The sequence below is a fragment of the Cherax quadricarinatus genome, chromosome 6, assembly GCF_038502225.1.
Source record: "Cherax quadricarinatus isolate ZL_2023a chromosome 6, ASM3850222v1, whole genome shotgun sequence".
Lineage (NCBI taxonomy): Eukaryota > Metazoa > Arthropoda > Malacostraca > Decapoda > Parastacidae > Cherax > Cherax quadricarinatus.
The window spans coordinates 20,059,538-20,080,014 of NC_091297.1; the positions used below are offsets into that span (position 1 = coordinate 20,059,538).

Here is a 20,477-nt window from a genome sequence, read left to right on the forward strand (position 1 = left end):
GAAGGAAGGAGAAGGAAGAAGAAGGAGGAAGGAGGAAGAAGGAAGGAGGAGGAGGAGGAAGGGAAGGAGGAGGAGGAGGAAGAAGGAGGAAGGAGGAAGAAGGAGGAAGAAGAAGGGGAAGAGGAGGAAGGAAGGAGGAGGAGAGGAGGGAGGGAAGGAAGGAAGAAGGGAGGAGGAGGAAGGAGGAAGAAGGGAGGAAGAAGAAGGAAGGAGGAGGAGGAGGGAAGGAGGAAGAAGAAGAAGGAAGAAGGAGGAGGAGGAGGAAGGAGGGGAAGAAGGAAGGAGGAGGAGGAGGAGGAAGAAGGAAGGAGGAAGAAGGAAGGAGAGGAGGAGGAGGAAGGGAGAAGAAGGAAGGAGGAGAAGGGAGGAAGAGGAAGAAGGAGAAGGGAGGAAGAGGAAGAAGGAGAAGGGAGGAAGAAGAAGGAGGAGGAGGAGAAGGGAGGAAGAAGGAGGAGGAGGAGAAGGGAGGAAGGAGGAGGAGAAGGGAGGAAGGAGGAGGAGAAGGGAGGAAGGAGGAGGAAGAGAAAAAGGGAGGAAGAAGGAGGAGGAGAAGGCAGGAAGAAGGAGGAGGAGGAGGAGGAAGGAAGGAAGGAAGGAAGGAGGAGAAGGAAGGAAGAAGGAGGAGGAGGAGGAAGGAGGAGGAGGAGGAGGGAGGAAGGAAGGAGGGAAGAGAGAAGGAGGAGGAAGGAAGGAAGAAGAGGAAGAGGAAGGAAGGAGAAGGAGGAGGAAGGAGGAAGAAGGAAGGAAGGAAGGAGGAGGAGGAGAAGGGGAGGAAGGAAGGAAGGAGGAAGGAGGAAGGAGGAGGAGGAGGAGGAGGAAGGAGGAAGAGGAAAGGGAGGAAGGAGGAGGAAGGAGGGGAGGAAGAGGAGGAGGAGGAGGAGGAGGAAGAAGGAGGAAGAAGGAGGAGGAGGAGGAGGAGGAAGGAAGAGAAGGAAGGAAGGAGGAAGGAGGAGGAGGAGGAAGGGAGGAAAAAGGAGGAAGGAGGAGGAAGGAGAAGAAGAAGGAAGGAGGAGGAGGAGGAAGAGGAAGGAGAAGGAGGAAGAAGGAAGGAGGAGGAGGAGGAGGAAGGAAGGAGGAAGGAGGAGGAGGAAGGGAGGAGAAGGAGGAAGAAGGAGGAGGAGAGGGAGGAAGGGAAGGAGGAGGAGGAGGAGGAGGAAGGAAGAAGGAAGGAGGAAGGAGGAGGAGGAGGAAGGGGAGAGAAGGAGGAAGGAAGAGGAGAAGGGAGGAAGGGAAGAAGAAGGAGAGGAGGAGGAAGGAAGGAGGGAAGAAGAAGAAGGAAGGAGGAGGAGAAGGGAGGAAGAAGAGGAGGAGGAGGAGGAAGAGGAGGAAGGAAGGAGGAAGAGGAGAGGGAGGAGGAAGAAGAAGGAGGAGGAGGAGGGAGGAAGGCAGAAGAAGAATGAGGAAGGAGAAGGGAGGAGGAAGGAGGGAGGAGGAGAAGGAGGAAGGAGGAGGAGGAGGAGGGAGGAAGGAGGAGGAGGAGGAGGAGGAAAGGAAGGAAGAAGAAGGAAGGAGGAGGAGGAAGGAGAAGGAGGAGGAGGAAAAGGAGGAGGAAGGAGGAGGAGGAGGAGGAGGAGGAGGAGGAAGAAGAGGAGGAAGGAGGGAGGGAGGAGGAGGAGGAAGGAGGAGAGGAAGAAGGAGGAAGGAAGAAGGAGGAGGAGGGAGGAGAAGGAAGGAAGGAGAAGGAGGAGGAGAAAGGAGGAGGAGGAGGAGAAGAGGAGGGGAAGAGGAAAGGAAGAGGAAGGGAAGTGGAGGAGAAGAGGAAGGGAAGAGGAGGAGAAGGGACGAAGAAGAAGGAGGAGGAGGGAGGGAAGGAAGAAGAAGAGAAGTAAGAGGAGGAGGGAGGAGGAAGGAGGAGGAGGAGGGAGGAGAAGAAGAAGAAGAAGGAAGGAGGAGGAGGAGGGAGGAGGAGGAAGGAGGAGGAGGAGGAAGGAGGAAGAAGAAGAAGAAGGAGGAGAAGGAGGAAGGAAGAAGAAGGAAGGAGGAGGAGGGAGGAAGGGAAGAAGAAGAAGAAGGAGGAGGAGGAGGAGGAGGAGAAAAGGAAGAGGAGGAGGAGGAGAAGGAGGAAGAAGAAGAAGAAGAAGGAGGGAGAAGAAGGAGAAGAAGAAGAAGGAGGAGGAGGAGGAGGAGGAAGGAGAAGGAAGAAGAAGAAGGAAGGAGGAGGAGGAAGGGAGGAAGGAAGGAGAACGGAAGGAAGAAGGAGGAGGAAGGGAGGAAGGAAGGAGGAGGAGGAGAAGGAAGGGAGGAGGAAGAAGGAGGAGGAGGAGAGGGAGGAAGAAGAAGAAGAAGAAGAGGAGGAGGAGGAAGGGAGGAGGAGAAGGAGGAAGAAGAAGGGAAGGAAGGAGGAGGAGGAGGGAGGAGGAGAAAGGAGGGAGAAGGAGGAGGAGAAGGGAGGAAGGAGGAGGATGAGGAGGAGAGGGGAGGAAGGAGGAGGATGAGGAGGAGAAGGGAGGAAGAAGAAGAATGAGGAGGAGGAGAAGGGAGGAAGAAGAATAATTAGGAGGAGAAGGGAGGAAGAAGAAGATGGAGGAGAAGGGAGGAAGAAGGAGGAGGAGAAGGGAGGAAGAAGGAGGAGAAGAAGGGAGGAAGAAGAAGGAGGAGGAGGAGAAGGGAGGAAGAAGAAGGAGGAGGAGAAGGGAGGAAGAAGAAGAAGAAGAAGGAGGAGGAGGAGGGAGGAAGAAGAAGGAGGAGGAGAAGGGAGGAAGAAGAAGAAGGAAGACGAGAAGGTAGGAAGAAGAAGGAGGAGGAGGAGGAGAAGGGAGGAAGAAGAAGAAGGAGGAGAAGGGAGGAAGAAGAAAAAGGAGGAGGAGAAGGGAGGAAGAAGAAGGAGGAGGAGGAAGGAAGGGAAGGAAGGAAGGAAGGAGGAAGTGGAAGAAGAATAAGAAGGAGGAGGAGGAGGAGGAAGGAGGGAAGGAAGGAGGAGGAGGAGGAGGAAGAAGGAAGGAGGAGGAGGAGGAGGAAGGAAGGAAGGAGGAGGAGGAGGAGGAGGAGGAAGGGAAGGAAGGAAGGAAGGAGGAGGGAGGAGGAAGGGAAGGAGGAAGGAGGAGGAGGAGGAGGAAGGAGGAAGGGAGGAGGAGGAGGAGGAGGAAGGAAGAAGAAGAGAAGGAGGAGAGAAGGAAGGAAGAAGGAAGGAAGGAGGAGGAGGAAGAATGGAGGGAAGAATTAGGGAGGAGGAGGAGGAAGGGAAGGAAGGAGGAGGAGAAGGAGGAGGAAGAAGAAGAAGGAAGGAAGGAGAAGGAAGGAGGAGGAAGAAGAAGAAGAAGAAGGAAGGAGGAGGAGGAGGAGGAGGGAGGAAGAAGAAGGAAGGAGGAGAAGGGAAGGAAGGAAGAAGAGAAGGAGGAAGGGAGGAAGAAGGAGAAGGGAGGAGGAAGAAGGAGGAGGAGGAAGAAGGAGGAGGAGGAAGGAGGAAGGAAGGAAGGAAGGAGGAAGGAAGGAAGGAGGAAGGAGGAAGGAAGGAGGAGGAGGAGGAGGAGGAGGAGGAGGAGGAGGAGGAGGAGGAGGAAGGAGGAGGAGGAGGAGGAGGAGGAAGGAAGGAAGGAAGGAAGAGGAAGGAGGAGGAAGGAGGAAGGAGGAGGAGGAGGAGGAGGAAGGAAGGAAGGAGGAAGAGGAGGAAGGAGAAGAAGAAGAAGAGGAGGAGGAGGAAGGAAGGAAGGAAGGAAGGAGGAGGAGGAGGAGGAAGGAAGGAAGGAAGGAGGAGGAGGAGGAGAAGGGAGGAAGAAGGAGTAGGAGGAAGAAGGAGGAGGAGGAGGAGGAAGGAAGGAGAAGAAGGAAGGAGGAGGAGGAGAAGGAAGGAAGGAAGGAAGGAGGAGGAGGAAGGGAGGAAGAAGGAAGGAAGGAAGAGGAGGAGGAGGAAGGAGGAAGGAGGAGGAGGAGGAGGAGGAGGAAGGAAGGAAGGAGGAAGGAGGAGGAGGAGGAGGAAGGAAGGAAGGAAGGGAAGGAAGGAAGGAGGAAGGGAGGAAGAAGAAGAAGGAGGAGAAGGGAGGAAGAAGAAGAAGAAGGAGGAGGAGAAGGGAGGAAGAAGAAGGAGGAGGAGAAGGGAGGAAGAAGAAGAAGGAGGAGGAGGAGAAGGGAGGAAGGAGGAGGAGAAGGGAGGAAGAAGAAGAAGGAGGAGGAGAAGGGAGGAAGAAGAAGGAGGAGGAGGAGGAGAAGGGAGGAAGAAGAAGAAGAAGAAGAAGGAGGAGGAGGAGAAGGGAGGAAGAAGAAGGAGGAGGAGAAGGGAGGAAGAAGAAGAAGGAGGAGGAGGAGAAGGGAGGAAGAAGAAGGAGGAGGAGGAGAAGGGAGGAAGAAGAAGAAGAAGGAGGAGGAGGAGAAGGGAGGAAGAAGAAGAAGAAGAAGGAGGAGGAGAAGGGAGGAAGAAGGAGGAGGAGGAGGAGAAGGGAGGAAGAAGAAGAAGAAGAAGGAGGAGGAGGAGAAGGGAGGAAGAAGAAGAAGAAGAAGGAGGAGGAGAAGGGAGGAGGAAGAAGAAGAAGAAGAAGGAGGAGGAGGAGGAGAAGGGAGGAAGAAGAAGAAGAAGGAGGAGGAGAAGGGAGGAAGAAGAAGGAGGAGGAGGAGGAGAAGGGAGGAAGAAGAAGGAGGAGGAGGAATAATAATAATAATAATAATTAAAGGGATATGTGGCTCATCCACTTTTAATTTGAACATGGTCATGGATATGTGTAAATTATTTTTTACATCAACAAATATATGTATTTAGGTTGAATGCCACGTGGCTTAAGGTTGCAGGTCATGGCTCAGGAGGATTGTAGGTGCAAACTGCAAGTGCAGGCATCTTGCTTCTTAGCATTGGCTAGGCTCAGTGGTCTGTTTTGTTGTTGTATGGAAAGTTCAGGTGATCAGGGGTGTCACATAAGTGATGGATATATTGACTCTTCATGTATACTTGTTCAAGTGTTATCCAATCTTCATCTTCTAGTAGACTGTTCGCTGTCCTTGACCTTTGGAATTCATCCTTGTAAATGTAGTTTCATTTTCTGTTAGAAGGTTATTCTATGTATTTTGTGTGTTTATGGATCACGTGCATTGCAGAGTTGATCAACTGGGGTAGGTTTTTCCTGTTGGGTAAGTAAAAAGCATTCATATTGTACAGCTGGCACATCTTGAGTTTGTCTAATCTGATGATGACATTTTGTGTAGAGTAGATGCCATCAGCATCAGACAAGGCAAACTGAAGAAGCACTTGTTATACATTATTATTAGTATTATAACCAAAACCTAGCTCTAAACATACTGGGGTCGTACAGTGTATTGCTATAGATTATGTCGGTGTTTGTTATTGCCAGGGGCACACATGGATACTCAAGAACTGGGCATATCATCATGTAAAAATGTCTGAATCTATATAGCTAACAGAGATTGACTTTGTCAAATTAACTTTATAGCTAATCCATTTGGAGTTCAGTAGTCTTATCAATTTCATAACCCAAGATCTTGTTGGTACTCTTGATGGCAATAGAAGTGTCCCTGATGGTAATTCCTCCATTGTTTTCATTTGATATTGGGTAACATCCAGTAGTGTTAGTTTGTACTTTGTCAAGGCTGCTAACGTCACCCAGTTAGCAGCCTTGTTCAGTTTTTAGTTCATTTTTTAATTACACCTTCAGCAAATTGGGTTTATGATGGTGTCTTGGTACTTAAGTTGGGAAGGTCCTTGACTATATATGTTGAACAATAGAGAACTCAGACAGGAACTCTGAAGCACTCCAGATGTAGGAGTGAATGCCTCAGCTGTACTGTGGTTGAAGGAAGGGATGATGTATCTGTTGTTCAAGAAATTGTATATCACTCTCACTGATCTTTATAACAGCATAGAACTTTGTTTTTAGAATAGCACTGATATAATAATATGGGTAAAAGTATAAAAGATACAGAAATCCTAGATATGAAGGACCTCAGTATAATGGGCTTCTGAAATAATAGACAAAATACACTGACTACCTGGAGGAACTTTAGCTTTTTATTTTCTATGTATATTCCAAAACTGCAGACACATTCATCACCTTCAAAACTACCATCAGAAAACATCTTATCTCCCTGATACACCCTGTCAACTAATAATACGAATACCACCTGGTGGTTCACAGTTACACTCACTCACCCATTTGACCATAAACAGAAATATCAATCTCAATCTCAAAATAATGAATCTTAACTAGTCATAAGTTGGCCTGTGATACTCCAATACTGAAACTACGTATAGTGCCAAAACAAAAGCATTCACATTGCTAAACTCACAACTAGTATTTAGTCACTTAGCCATAATACCAACTTATCTCATAATTTTGTAATATTTTAAACTTAAGATTTAATATAAGTCTGCCCAAAATGCCTAGCCATGCTAGGCGTTCTAGTGGTACACTCTGTAATTATTATTTTACTACATGTAAACCACACAATAACCAAATTCTGTAAACTCAGCATTGTAATCCTTATAGAGAATAAACTTTGAATTGAATTGTTTGTAAAGTGTGGCATAGTATTATATTAGGTATACAATAGTTTAGTGCTTTTCTGTGAGTTTTAATGTTATTCTGATTTAACAGACAGATAATTGCCCACTGGTCCATTATAATGAACAGATGGTTTACAACTTTACTGTATTGAATTTATTTGCAATGTAAAAATGTAATACATTTGGATCTATTGCACTAATTGAAGAGCACTTTTGTAGTTATTTACTGTTCCTTCTGTTTTCTGCACTTGCAACTCCTTTGTTACTCCTTGAGATGTGTATTTTTGGCTGTGCAGTGCTGAATAACACATGGAAGTTTAGCACTTTTCATGGATATTATTAAATAGTTAGATCATTTATACTCTTGAAATTTTGACTGTTTCTTCAAGCTGTTATTGATGTATTTGTGCTTATTAATATGAAAATACTAATTATGTGTATTTCAAATTTTTCAGGTATAGCTTCACCACGTAGTGGAACATTGAGACGATCTGGCTCTCACGGACAAAAACCTCCACCTCCTGTACGTCGAACTCCATCTATATCGACTATAACATCAACAGTTCCTTCAGTTGCATCACTGACTGATGTAAACACATCATCTAGCACAAGTCTTAATAACTCACCCACTCACCTGACTACCTCTGCAAGCACACTTGGCAGTAGCAGTAGTATAAATGGAAGTGTAAATACTTGTGGGAGTGCAAGCCCTAGTCAGGGAAGCAGTAATGGTAGCCCTCTTCAGCGTACAGACAGTGAGTCCAGCACACCTGTAGGGTCTTTGGAAAATCTTCCACCTCCTCCAGCTTTCTTGCTGGAAGATGGCACAGAAGAAACTAACCCTGCTCCTGATCCAGATCTCTCTACTCCAGAGGGAGTAAGATATATTTGTGAACCATTTGGTCCCCCAGCACCCATCCAAGATAAATGTTTGCAGCAACGTGCAATGACAGTGAGTGACACTGTAAAGACCTTACAGGAAAGTCAACATCAGCCACCTTCTCCAGTAACTCACCACAGATCACAGTCCTTGCGCTGCACTCAACCAGCACACAAAGCAGTCCAGATACTGGAAGAACGTCGAGTTTCTCTAGAGGATGCTAGAGCATCCCTTATGACTACCTTGAATGCCAAACTTGCTGCCCAAATCAATAATCAACAGCATTCCAAACAAATCCAGAAACAGTACCAACAAACATCTAGGGAAGGCAGCCAGTCACCACGAATGAGTCGTGCACGTTTAGGATCAGTTCAAGAAGGCATGACTATGGATAGTCCATCTCAATCTCCAGTACACTATCCAACAATGCAAATAAGCAAACAAGATCATATATATTTAAATAAACATCAGCATATGCAGTACCAGTCACCTCTATATCAACATTCAACATTTAGTCAACCTAACTTGCACCAGTTACAACAACAACCACTTCAAAAACAAATAAATACTTATGATGATATACAGAGCATTGTTTACCAGCCAGGTATAGGGATGAATAAAGACCCGAATCAGCAAGCATTTCTCCAGTCATTAAACGAAAAGCTCTCTCAGCGGCAACAAGGTGTAGAAAGTATGACTTCCTCTGGTTCACCGCGACTTCGTTCAAGAAGAAATCCTTCAGCCAACTTAAAACCTCATCCAAATGGAAGTGCTCCAGGTGCTCAGGTTCAACGCTCAGGATCAGGAGCCAGTGAAAAGGCTTCGAAAGTACGTCAGTGGATTGCAAGCAAAACTATGGGTAATGAGAAGAAAAGTAGTGCAGAATCGGCTGCTCTCCGTGAGTCACTTTTAGATCAGATAAAGCGTGGAACTACACTGAGGAGAGCCAAACATGTAGCTGACAGGTCAGCACCTAAAGTTTCTTGACTTAATGTGACATGACTTTTTAAAAAGGTATGATGAAGAAAGCTTGAATATTAGTGAAAGAAAAAACCTATAGATTTTATGATCACTGTCCAATAACCTTGTAGTCATGTCTGATGTACATAGCTAAACAATTAATTATTATTTCCTTATAGCTTGGAACAAGACTACAGTCATTAGAATTTGCTACTAATAAAGGAAAGATGGATTTTTTTATTTAAATGGTGAAATGTGTTTTAACCCTAAATGATGTAAATGATCAAATATTAGGAATTTCACTATTATAGGGGAAAAGCTAAATATTCGTAAAATATGCAAATACTATACTGAGCTAACAGGTTACATTCAGTTCTGGTACAGGTACACCAGTTTTGTACCCAATTGTAGACTTGCTTTTTTATGCTTTTAGTTTTACATGATTGGTTATTGAATTGTTGGTGTGAAAGTGACTTTTAAAGTAAAAAATAAAGACCATGTATAAAATATACTGTGTGTGTGTATATATATAAAGATGTAGAGCTAAGGTATCACATATAATGCTCTATATATATATATATATATGGAGAGAGAGAGAATTGGTCATACAAAGCATATTACACCCCTCTTAACTCGAGAAAATGAGCTTTACACCTTTTACTAATTACTGACCATCACAAATACTTTAAAAAAAATTGGATGGTTTAGTCAGAAATGTCACTGACAAAGTTAGTAGTGGTGAAATAATTATCATCTAATATTCTTCAGTTTGCTAATGTTCATTTCCTATATGAAGCACTGTATATAATTTTATTTGTTTAATAAAGAGTAAAAATCCTGATTTTTAAGAAATGCTGCTATGCAAATAGCACCTGTGGCTAGGTCTGCCAGCTAAAATGTGGAGATAACTACTGCCATGAACACTGTATGCAACTATACTTTTCCTTGTGTGTCTTCCCCTTAATAATAATTCCCCTCCTTCTTGCTACCCAATACCCCTGCACCCTTCCCTGCCCTGCTATGCTGTATGACCCTTGTAGGTTTAGTACGTCTTTTAGATTATAATAAAAATAATTGTCTTCACATGCAAACATCAGTATTTCAACTAAATCACCCTAGTCCATGCTTGCTTGTTTTTTTTTTATTATTATTTTGTTAACTCGGGATGCAACATACTTCTTTAGCCTTTATTTAGCCCTTTTGCTTTATATTTTTCAATTACATTAAAGGACTGAGGCCATTATTTTTTAACTATATATGGAGCACTTAACTGTGTGTGTTTATGGTTATCAAGATTAGATACTTTCCAGCTACAAGTGATAAGTTTAGCTGCTTCATTTTTAAAAACTTCGGCCCAATAGTCTCAAAGAATTTATACAGTTTTGTTAATGGAGCATTGTGTATGTACATACATTATTTTACTTTGTATAATCAGCAATGTATTACTAAAAAAAAAAAAAAAAAAAAAGCGCTGTATGACCCTTCTAGGTTTAGCACTCTTTGATAATTACTAAAAATTATATTTGTTTACCTCAAATTTATTTTTGCAAGCAAGGAATAGGCATATCTTACATATTTGAAAAAAGTTTTTATTTACAAATGCTCTAGTGTAATGATTGTTTATACTAGCCTGGGAAGATTTTGCCTAAACTGTGTAACATTCTGTGCTTACAGATATATCGTTGAAGATTGTGGCAGATATTTATATTGACGATTAACATTTATTCTTCGCATTGTTTCTTTGGGTAATGCAAGTGATATGCTTCACAGCAACAGTACTAACTTAGTTCATAAAAATTTTCTTTCAGTATGGTTGCTTTATTTAGTTCTTTTTCAAAGCTGTAGGGAACATTTTCTTATGTTTAACCCTTAAACTATCCAAATGTAGATCTATGTTTGCATGCAGAGCACTCCGAATGTAGATCTACATTTTATTTTACATACTTTCAAATGTAAAAAAAAAATCTAGATCTACGTTCGAAGCGCTACGCATGTGAACGTAGATCTACGTTTGGACAGTTTAAGAGTTAAATGCTATCATGTATTTCATATAATATTTGATTAGAAAAAAAATCAGATTATTAATATTAAGATGTATAAAATAATTCTAAATTATTACTCTAGTCACATAACACTCAAGATAAATGTGGAATATATGTCTTAAAATTTAATTATAAGATACTGTGCATGGAAATCTAAGTTTACTTTCTGCTGTAAATATCAGAGGACATATCATATTACAATAATTCTCAAGATTATTATTGTAAAATAACATGAAAATTATAAATTTAGCTTTAAGTTTACTATTCAGTCACTTTTCCAGTAGGTGGGCCATTTTTACTAATAACTGGTTGGAGAACCATATTAAAGGGAATAAAGGTTAGTAATAGATAAATATGCTCATTTCTCCACAGCTCCATAGTTTTTATGGCTATGGCTTTAAGTTTGGTTGGAGGCACAAGGGTTTGTTTCTTTTCTAATAATCAACTTTATGATATTCGAGGGTTGTTATAGTGAGAATTTTTTCTGGTAGATATTTTGTAAAGGATAATTTGTAAACCAAACTTTTGCTGAAGCTTCAGAAAATTTTTCATACGCGAAAATTAACTGAAGCAGCTTTTAAATTTTAATATTGCCATCAATGATAGCTAATATTACAACAATTGTCAGGTGTGTTAGTGCCTTTCCTTTTGTAGTTCATTGCGTCCATAAATATCAAATACTATTTGCCCAACACTTTAGTGAGAGTAAATCAGTTTTGTACAGATATGGAACTAGCAAATTTTCAACTTGACTCAAAATTAGTCATAACCCAAAACTAAACCAAATTCCTTCCATGAAATGTGATTTTTTGGTTAATCATCCTTCATTTATGTCCTCTATATTTATGAAAACTACCACCACACTCAGAATATAAATGTTCTCTGCTCTTGTCAGTAATTTTAGTAACAACACTATAACTCCTTCAAGTATCATATACAGTGTATCAAAGATCAACACGGGAACAAGCAACTTTGGTGTTTGGTCTAACACTGCAGTCTATCCTAAGCTTAAGAAAATGGTGCAGTAAACATAACTCAACTCAGAAAATGATTGTAAAAGTAAAGCTGAGATTTCTACCTTGGCAGAGAACACTACTGTGGCTGTTCCACATTGGAGTCGATAACTAATAATACCCCATACCTGGAGACCCAGTCCAGTGCCTGTTTGTATGATGAGCTCACTTTACCTACGTCTAAGACTGTCATATATATAGTGATTGCTACTTTCCTATAACATCAGTAGGATAATTTCTTTTATATGACAATAATTAGTTTGCGGGAAGATTTTTGTCATGTGTTGTGTATAAATATGTCATAGATAATGATTAACCATAATAAAAGTGAATAAACTTTTTTTTTTATTTTGAACCTTTACTGTAACAGGTCTCACATATAATTAATATGAACTGTAGTTCTCCCTTATGAAGAGATTTTAAATGTTCTAATTAATACAGTAGGGCCCTGCTTTATGGCATTTCACCAATACAGACATTTCAAATTTTGATGAAAAAACTCTATATGGCTCCCACCACTTGACTTTCTAATACTGTCAAAGTGCACCACTCTTTGTTATCCGTGAGCTCCGCGTCTCTCCAACCCATCAAGGAAGGTTCCTTGCCGCTGGTGAGGGGCTTTGTAGGTTTAGCACTTTTTATTATAATAATGGTGAGGGGCTCTTGATCTAGGGAATTGGATCTGTGCTCTGGTTCCCTGAATTGAGCCTGAATACCTTCCATCCCTCCCCCATGTGTGCTGTACAATCCTATGAGTTTAGCGCTCCCCCATGATCATAATAATCCGCATCTCTCCAATATGTCTGGAAACATTCCCAAATTTCAAGTATTTTAAAATTATTTCATATTTTATACATACAGTGGACCCTCCGTTTTCGTTGATCTCTGTTATTGCCGACTCTGTCAAAATATTGGTTCCATTTTCGTCGATGGTGCGGAACCTGTCCAGTGCCCAGAGCACGCACAAAGCTGCCTCCCCATGCATTCTCGGGCAGTGTCATGTTTCTCGTTGAGTGTACATATCCTGCGAGGTCATGCGAAACATTTTGTAATCATTGTTTTTAGCACTTGTTTATTGTGTGTGACTGCTAAATAAGCCACCATGGGCCCAAAGAAAGCTTCTAGTGCCAGTCCTTTGGTAAAGAATGTGAGAAACATGATAGAATTCCAGAAAGTTTGTAGGAAAATACTAAAGTGGTGGTGGTAGAGGGTACTAGTGGTTGTGAGGGTGGTAGAGGGTAGTAGTGATTGTGATAGTGGCAGTAATGGAGATGTGTGCAATGTAGAGTAGGATGGAAAGATCTGTAGCATTAAAAAACAAAGAAGGGAAGTGACCCCCACATAAGGACCTGGTACCTAGAGTCCTTATGGAGGGGGATTCCTCTTCCCAAGAATAACCTCTCTTCCCTCTCCCCTCCTCCCTGTCTTCCATTCACCTACAACAGCCTTCAATAAAGGTAAGCGTCATGTTGAATGTTCATTCTTTTGTGCATGTAAATCTATCTTTAAGGTAAAAAAAAAAATTTCTGTTAATAATTCTGGGTGTCTGGAACGGATTAATTGGATTTACATTATTTCTTATGGAGAAAATGGTTTCAGTTGTTGCCGATATCTCTGGGATGGATTAAACACAAAAACCGAGGGTCCACTGTACTCTGATAATTATAATTGTGTACCTGTACCTACATAAACTTACACACTGTGTTAGCGTGCAGGTACACATTAAAATCACTGTGAGTGTCTTGTTAGTCTTGAAGATGCCATATTAATAATAATGATATACAATAATAATCACTCCAAGATGCATTAACCCCTTCAGGGTCCAAGGCCCAAATCTGAAGTGGTGCCCCAGTGTCCAAGAATTTTCGAAAAAAAAATTTGTTATTTTTTCTTATGAAATGGTAGAGAATCTTTTTGTGAAGGTAATAAAGCAAAAAGTACGAAATTTGATGGAAAATTGATGAAATTATGCTCTCGCGAATTTTGATAGTGTCAGTGATATTTACGAATCGGCGATTTTGCCGACTTTGACTCCCATTTTAGGCCAATTACATTGTTCCAGTCAACCAAATTCTTAGCTATTTCACTAGTATTACTTCTATTCTATCGATTGAGCACAAGAAATCAGCAAGTCAACTGTTTCAACTACAAATTAAAGTGATCGGAAATTGTTAATTTGGCCAATTTAACACAAAGTTCAAAATATTCCAATTTCAAAATAGGGTCCAGAATAAACAATGTAGGTATTCCTGGAACTAAACTAACATTTCCTCTGTTCATTAGTTACGTTTTGAGGCTTTACAAATGAATTCCATTTTGATTTTTTATTCACATAATGAATTTTTATTCACACCAAAAAATAGAAGATTTACTGTTATGCAATACTGTAATAATTGTATAAATATCATCACCATATTTGTGAATGCATATTAGACCCACCAGCTGGCGTGTATTAGACGTGTAAGGTCGTTTGTTTACTCTTGAATGTCGGCAAAAATTTAACATTTCTGCTACTTTGAGCTCAGTTTCAAGCCATTTCCATTGCTAAAACCAATAAAAATCATCTCTATTTATGTAATATGTTTTCCATTCTATCAAATAAGACCAAGAAATCACAAATACAACTATAAAAAACATACGAAAAAACACTGCAAAGTCGCCGTTTTAATCGAAAAATCATGATTTCAGTTTTTTTCTCACATACACAGTGTGCTGCAGGATCTGTTTTATGTGGTGCACACATACCACATAGATGTATTCTCTCATATCTAGGCCCAAATGTACCACTCACAGTTTATCAGAGCTGAGCTGAGCTCATGACGTAGATCTACGGTTTGGACCCTGAACATAAAGCCGTAGATCTACGGGACGGACCCTGAAAGGGTTAATTGTCATATATTATGTTAATATAAACATTTCAATAATCCATCTATGATATTTTTTCAAAATTATATAATAAACATGCTACGTAACATATAAACATGATAAAAGGTTGATGGGTAGGCTTCAGGATGTACATGTTTATAGAGGGGCAACGGATACATCAACTCATTATCAAGTAGAGTTAGAGTAAGAGGTAGAAGGGACAAAAGGAAAATGGCAACAGTAAGAGGGAGGTGAAAGTTATTAAGCTAAAGGAGGATGAAATTAGGGTGAGATACAAGCAACTATTGGCTGAAAGGTGGACCAGTGCAAGTATGAGTAGTGGGGGGTTAGGGGGTGAAGAGGGATGGGATAGTTTTAAAAATACAGTATTAGAATGTGGGTCAGAAGTTTGTGCCTATAGGAGGGTGGGTGCAGGAGGAAAGAGGAGTGATTGGTGGAATGATGAGGTAAGGATGCGATAAAAGAGAAAAAGGTAGCGTATGAGAGGTTTTACAAAGTAGAAGTGATATAAGAAGGGCAGAGTATATGGAGAGAAAAAAAAAGGTGAAGACTTCAGAGTGCAAAACGAGAACAAATGATAAAGTGGGACAGGCACTGTCAAGAAATTTTTGCTGAGAATAAGAAAAAATTTTGGAGATAAACAAGAAAGCCTAGGGAACAAATGAATTTGTCAGTTAAAAACAGAATAGGGGAGTTAGTATATGGAGAGCTAGAGGTATTAGATAGATGGGAAGAATACTTTGAGGAACTTTTAAATGTCAATGAAGAAAGGGAGGCAGTAATTTCATGCATAGGCCAGGGAGGTATAACATCTTTTAGGAGTAAAGAAGAGTAAGATGTGAGTGTGGGGGAGGTGCATGAGGCATTATGTAGAATGAAAAGGGGTAAAGCAGCTGGAACTGACGGGATCATGACAGAAATGTTAAAAATGGGGGGGATATAGCGGAGTGGTTGGTATTTTTGTTTAATGTATGAAAGGGGGGGAGGTACCTAGGGATTGGCAGAGAGCATGTATAGTTCATTTGTACAAAGAGAAGGGGGGACAAAAGAGACCCAAAATTATGAGTATACCAGATAGTATGGCAGGGTTATTATTGAAAGAATTAGAGGTAAGACAGAGAGCAGGATTGCAGATGAGCAAGGAGGCTTTAGAACGGGTAGGGGATGTGTAAATCAAGTGTTTACATTGAAGCATATATGTGAACAGTATTTAGATAAAGGTAGGGAAGTTTTCATTGCATTTATGGATTTAGAAAAGGTATATGATAGTGCATAGGGAAGCAATGTGGCAGATGTAAAGCTTTTTTTATGAGGATAGTGAGGCATAAGTTAGGGTCTGTAGGAGAGATGGAGATTACTTTCAAGTAAAAGTAGGTCTTAGGGATGTGTAATGTCACCATGGTTGAACATATTTATAGATGGAGTCATAAAGGAAGTAAATGCTAGGGTGTTGGGGAGATGGGTGGGATTAAATTATGGGGAATCAAATACAAAATGGGAGTTTACACAATTACTTTCCTTTTTATTGATGATACTGTGCTTTTGGGGGATTCTAAAGAAAAGTTGCAAAGGTTAGTGGACGTGTTTGGGAGGGTGTGTAAAGGTTGAAAGTGAACATCGATAAGAGTAAGGTGATGAGGGTATCAAGCAATTTAGATAAAGAAAAATTGGATATCACATTGGATAGAAGCAGTATGGAAGAAGTGAATGTTTTCAAATATTTGGGAGTTGACTTGTCAGCGGATGGGCTTGTAAAGGACGAGATTAACCAAAGAATTGATGAAGGAAAAAGGTGAGTGGTGCGTTGAGGTATCTGGAGACAAAAAGCATTATCCATGGAGGCAAAGAAGGGAATGCATGAGTATAGTGGTACCAAAACTCTTTTATGAGAGTAAAGCATGGGTCGTAAATGCTGCAGCGAGGAGGTGGCTGGAGGCAGTGGAGATGTACTGTCTAAGGGTAATGTGTGGTGTAAATATTATGTAGAGAATTCATAGTGTAGAAATTAGGTGTGGAGTAACAAAGTATTAGTCAGAGGGGCTATTGAGGTTGTTTGGTCATTTAGAGAGAATGGAACAAAATAGAATGACTGTAAAGGAAGGAAGGCAGGGCAGGGGTCATCCTCGAAAAGGATGGAGGGAGAGGGTACAGGAGCTTTTGTGGGCGTGAGCGTGTTAGATGGGAGTGAATGGAGACGAATGGTTTTTGGTACCTGATGAGCTGTTGGAGTGTGAGCAGGGTAATATTTTGTTAAGGGATTCAGTGAAACCGGTTAGCTGGACTCGAGTCCTGGAAATATGAAGTACAGTGATACCCCTCATATCCAAACTATATGGGCCGAGACTGGTTCGGAAACTCGGAGTTTCTGGATACGTGAGGGGGGAAAAAATGCGAATCTGTACCATCATATCGCCATCCATACCCAGTCATATCGCCATCAGTGATGGAGTTGTAGGTTTAAAAAACGAGTCCAACGTCGTCTGGCGGTGGGACCAAATAACAGCCTCCCGGATTTCACGGACCATAAGACCATAACTTTTCAAATGCGCTGTGGACAGTTGATGCTCCAAATATGTACTCCAAAAGTGTTTCAACACCTGCCCTTGCTGCTGAAGTTTTTGGTCTTGGAGGCACTGGATCATCATTGTCATCATCACTTTAAGAATGTTCTGAGTGCAACACTGATTCTGCAATCTCTGCCTCCTTCAGAGCTTGCACACCAGGGTCGTCTTCGTCACACTCTACACGCCGTCATCTGTAGTTTTCTCCCCAGCCTTGGACCAACCTGCATTCATGTGTAACAATATTTCCCTATTTTTTTTTTTTTTTTTTTTTTTTTTTTTTTCTAGAGTAAGCACATTCCTGGCCCTCTTTGGTGCCATACACAAGATAGCTAGGACAAAACACAGCTGTAATAATGCTAAAAGGAAGATGAAAAGCATGGCTCCTAGCAGCCAACCGGTACAATAAAGTGCACGCCAAGTTTGATTCAGCCTTCTGACGTATCCGAATGGCTGTTCGAATGTTTCAGTAATTTTAGAATTTTGCCCTTTCCCAGGGCCTGTTCGGATATTGGCGAGGTTCAAATAATGACAGGCCAGATATGCGAGGTATCACGTACAATGCCTGCACTTTAACCCTCTGAGGGTCGACAGGCCCTCTCCGAAACTCGTTCTCAGGGTCGGCCAAATTTAAAAAAAAAAAAAAATTATTTTCTCTTATGAAGAGATAGAGAATCTTTTCCCGATCATAACGACACCAAAAGTTTGAAATTTGATAGAAAACTTACGGAATTATGCTCTCGCAAAGTTAGCGGTCTCGGCGATGTTTACGCATCGGCGATTTTGCCCACTTTGAGCCCCATTTTCGGCCAATTTCACTGTACTAGTCGACAAAAAACATGAATATTTCGCTAGAACTCCATTTTTTCTATCGAATGGGTGCAAGAAACCACCCACTTATAAATTCAACTATCCAGTACAGTGGTCAGAATTTAGCAATTTTGCCAATTTCACACAAATTTCAAAAGATGCCAATTTCGGAATAGGGTCCAGAATAAACAAGAAAGACATTCCTGGCACTAAAATGACATTTCCTCTAGTCATTAGTCACGTCTCAAGGCCCCTCTTATATTCTTTTGCTTTCCACTTTGAATTTTTATTCTCACAAAAAATATAAGATTTACTGTTATGCAGACTACTGCATTAGTGTAAAAAATGGTATAAATATTATTGGTGCACTTGTGAAAGAATATTAGACTCACCAGTTGACGTGTATTGCACGCTTGGCACGATTTGTTTGCTTTTGAAGTTTGGTAAAAATCGAACATTTCTGCTACTTTGAGCTCAATTTCAAGGCACCTTTCATTGTAAAACCAGTCAAAATCATCTCAATTTCAGTAATATGTCTTCCATTCTATAAAATGAGACCAAGAAAACTAGAATACAACAATAAATACCATACGAAAATACACTGCAAAGTCGCTGATTTATTAAAAAAAAATGGACAAAGTTTTTTTTTTCTCATTTTGCACTGTGTGCTGCAGGATTTTTTTTAGACTGTGCACACTGACCACATAGACCCATTCTTTCATATAAAGGCCTACCAGCTTTCTCCCACTAGATTTGAGGCCGCTAGAATTTATGAGTACTAGTACGTCAAAAACCCCTACGCGTAAGACGTACTAGTACGACGAAAACCCTCAAAGGGTTAAAGGAGGGGGTTTGGGATACTGGCAGTTTGGAGGGACATCTAAACTCTCGTGTCTGAGTGCCTCTGCAAAGACTGGTAATGTATGAGTGATGGTGAAATTGTAGAAAGTTTTTTTTTTTTCTTTTTGAGCCACCTTGCCTCGGTGGGAAATGGCCGACGCGTTAAAAAAAAAAACCCACGGCAGAATAAATTAACGTAAATATGAGATTTTTTTTAGGACTTGACGTGCTGTTGGAGTGTAAGCAGTGTAACATTTATGATGGGATTCAGGGAAACCAGCAACCGGACTTGATTCCTGGAGATGGGAAGTACACGTACAGTGCCAGCACTCTGAAGGAGGGGTTATTGTTGCAGTTTTATGACTGCAGTGTAAGCATGCCTCTGGCAAGACAGTGATGGAGTTAATGATGAAAGTTTTTTCTTTTTCGGGCCACCCTGCCTTGGTGGGAAACGGCCAGTGTGTTAACAAAAAAAAAAAAAAATTCCAGTCTTGTCGGAGTGTTGGAAAGAATAACGTTTTCTCTAGGTCAGCGCCAAAAAAAAGTGTACACAATAGTATTACTGTGGGTAACTGTTGAAGATTAGTGCTTTCATGTGTCTTCAATCGGAGCATCATTCCTTTTAAAAATGGTGTGTTACGTGAAAATGGGAGTGTTGCTCTTTATTTATTCTACTGTGCTAATGTGGAGACAAGTTGTACACAATGTAAGGTGTTTGTATCATGGTATAAGCTTCACAAACATGGAAATGAACGTGTATCATCCATAAGCAGACATGTTCGTTTGCTTGTTCACAGCCTCAGCGAAACTGTCCTCTCTCATTTACTCGTTCTCTTTCTCTCTCTTGTTTATTCATTTTATCTCATTTACTCACCTCTCACCCTACATGAAGACTACAAATATTTTAAGGTAAGTAATGAGTGTAATGTATATGCATTTTATCATTCTAGGGCATTTTAAAAGTATATTACGTGTGGGTGGGGTGGCCATACCTACCACACATGACCTCTTACAATAAATACTATTCACCTCTCACCCTACAGTAAGACTACAAATATTTTAAGGTAAGTAATGAGTGTACAGTATATGCATTTTATCGCTCTGGGGCACTTTAATGTCACTGTGTGAGTGGGGTGGGCAGGTGGGCTACCTTACCTATCACACCTGACTTCATACAATAAACACTACTCATCTTTCAACCTACATTAAGATTACAAATATTTTAAGGTGAGTAATGAGTGTACTGTGTGTATTTTAAATGCCTAGTTCTATTGCTAACTTAATATAAGTGTAAACTTGTTATCTGGTATTTATATGCATTTAAAAGTGGAAAAAATGGCATTCTGCTTTCTGGATATAGCCTGGAACCTAATCTGCTGTATAAGTGGGGCCCTACTGTATAATGAATTTAAGCACTTAAGCTGAAAGGGTCACACGGCGCTGCTAGGTGTACGAGGGAGCAAGCTTTAAATGCAAGGGGAGAGTGTATCAGTGAGGACATTAGTGTTCGAGTAATAAAGATGTTGGAAGTGAATCTTGTGAACCAGCTGCTGAACAGGACAATCTATTAAGATATGGTGGACTGATAATTGATCTAACAGTCCTCAGACAGTGGTGCCAACTGTTTCTCCATGTGATACCTATGAGTTGTGAGAATCTTGATACGTAAGTGGGAGAGTGTAGTCTCTCAAACATGACAGTAATGGGAAGATGGCCAGAATCATTAAGGTGGTTTGATAGAAAATAGTTGTGGTCCAACACAGACCAACACTGTTAACCCTTTCAGGGTCCAAGGCCCAAATCTGGAGTCACGCACCAGTGTCCAAGAATTTTCAAAAAAAAAATTTGTTATTTTTTCTTATGAAATCATAGAGAATCTTTTTGTGAAGGTAATAAAACAAAAAGTACGAAATTTGGTGGAAAATTGACGAAATTATGCTCTCGCGAATTTTGATGTGTCAGCGATATTTACGAATCGGCGATTTTGCCGACTTTGACTCCCATTTTAGGCCAATTACATTATTCCAATCAACCAAATTC

General features: G+C 41.1%; 1 protein-coding gene across 3 annotated transcripts in view; it reads left to right on the forward strand.

The window, feature by feature from the left end:
- Nucleotides 1-11,677, forward strand: part of mim (missing-in-metastasis) — an 867,287-nt gene extending 855,610 nt beyond the window's left edge. For all 3 annotated transcript variants that reach the window (XM_053781651.2, XM_053781657.2, XM_053781665.2), the window contains one exon: nt 6,901-11,677. In XM_053781651.2, coding sequence (XP_053637626.1) covers nt 6,901-8,312 — 1,412 coding nt within the window. In that variant the 3' untranslated portion in view covers nt 8,313-11,677. The remainder of the gene's footprint in view (nt 1-6,900) is intronic.
- Nucleotides 11,678-20,477: the final 8,800 nt, after the last annotated feature.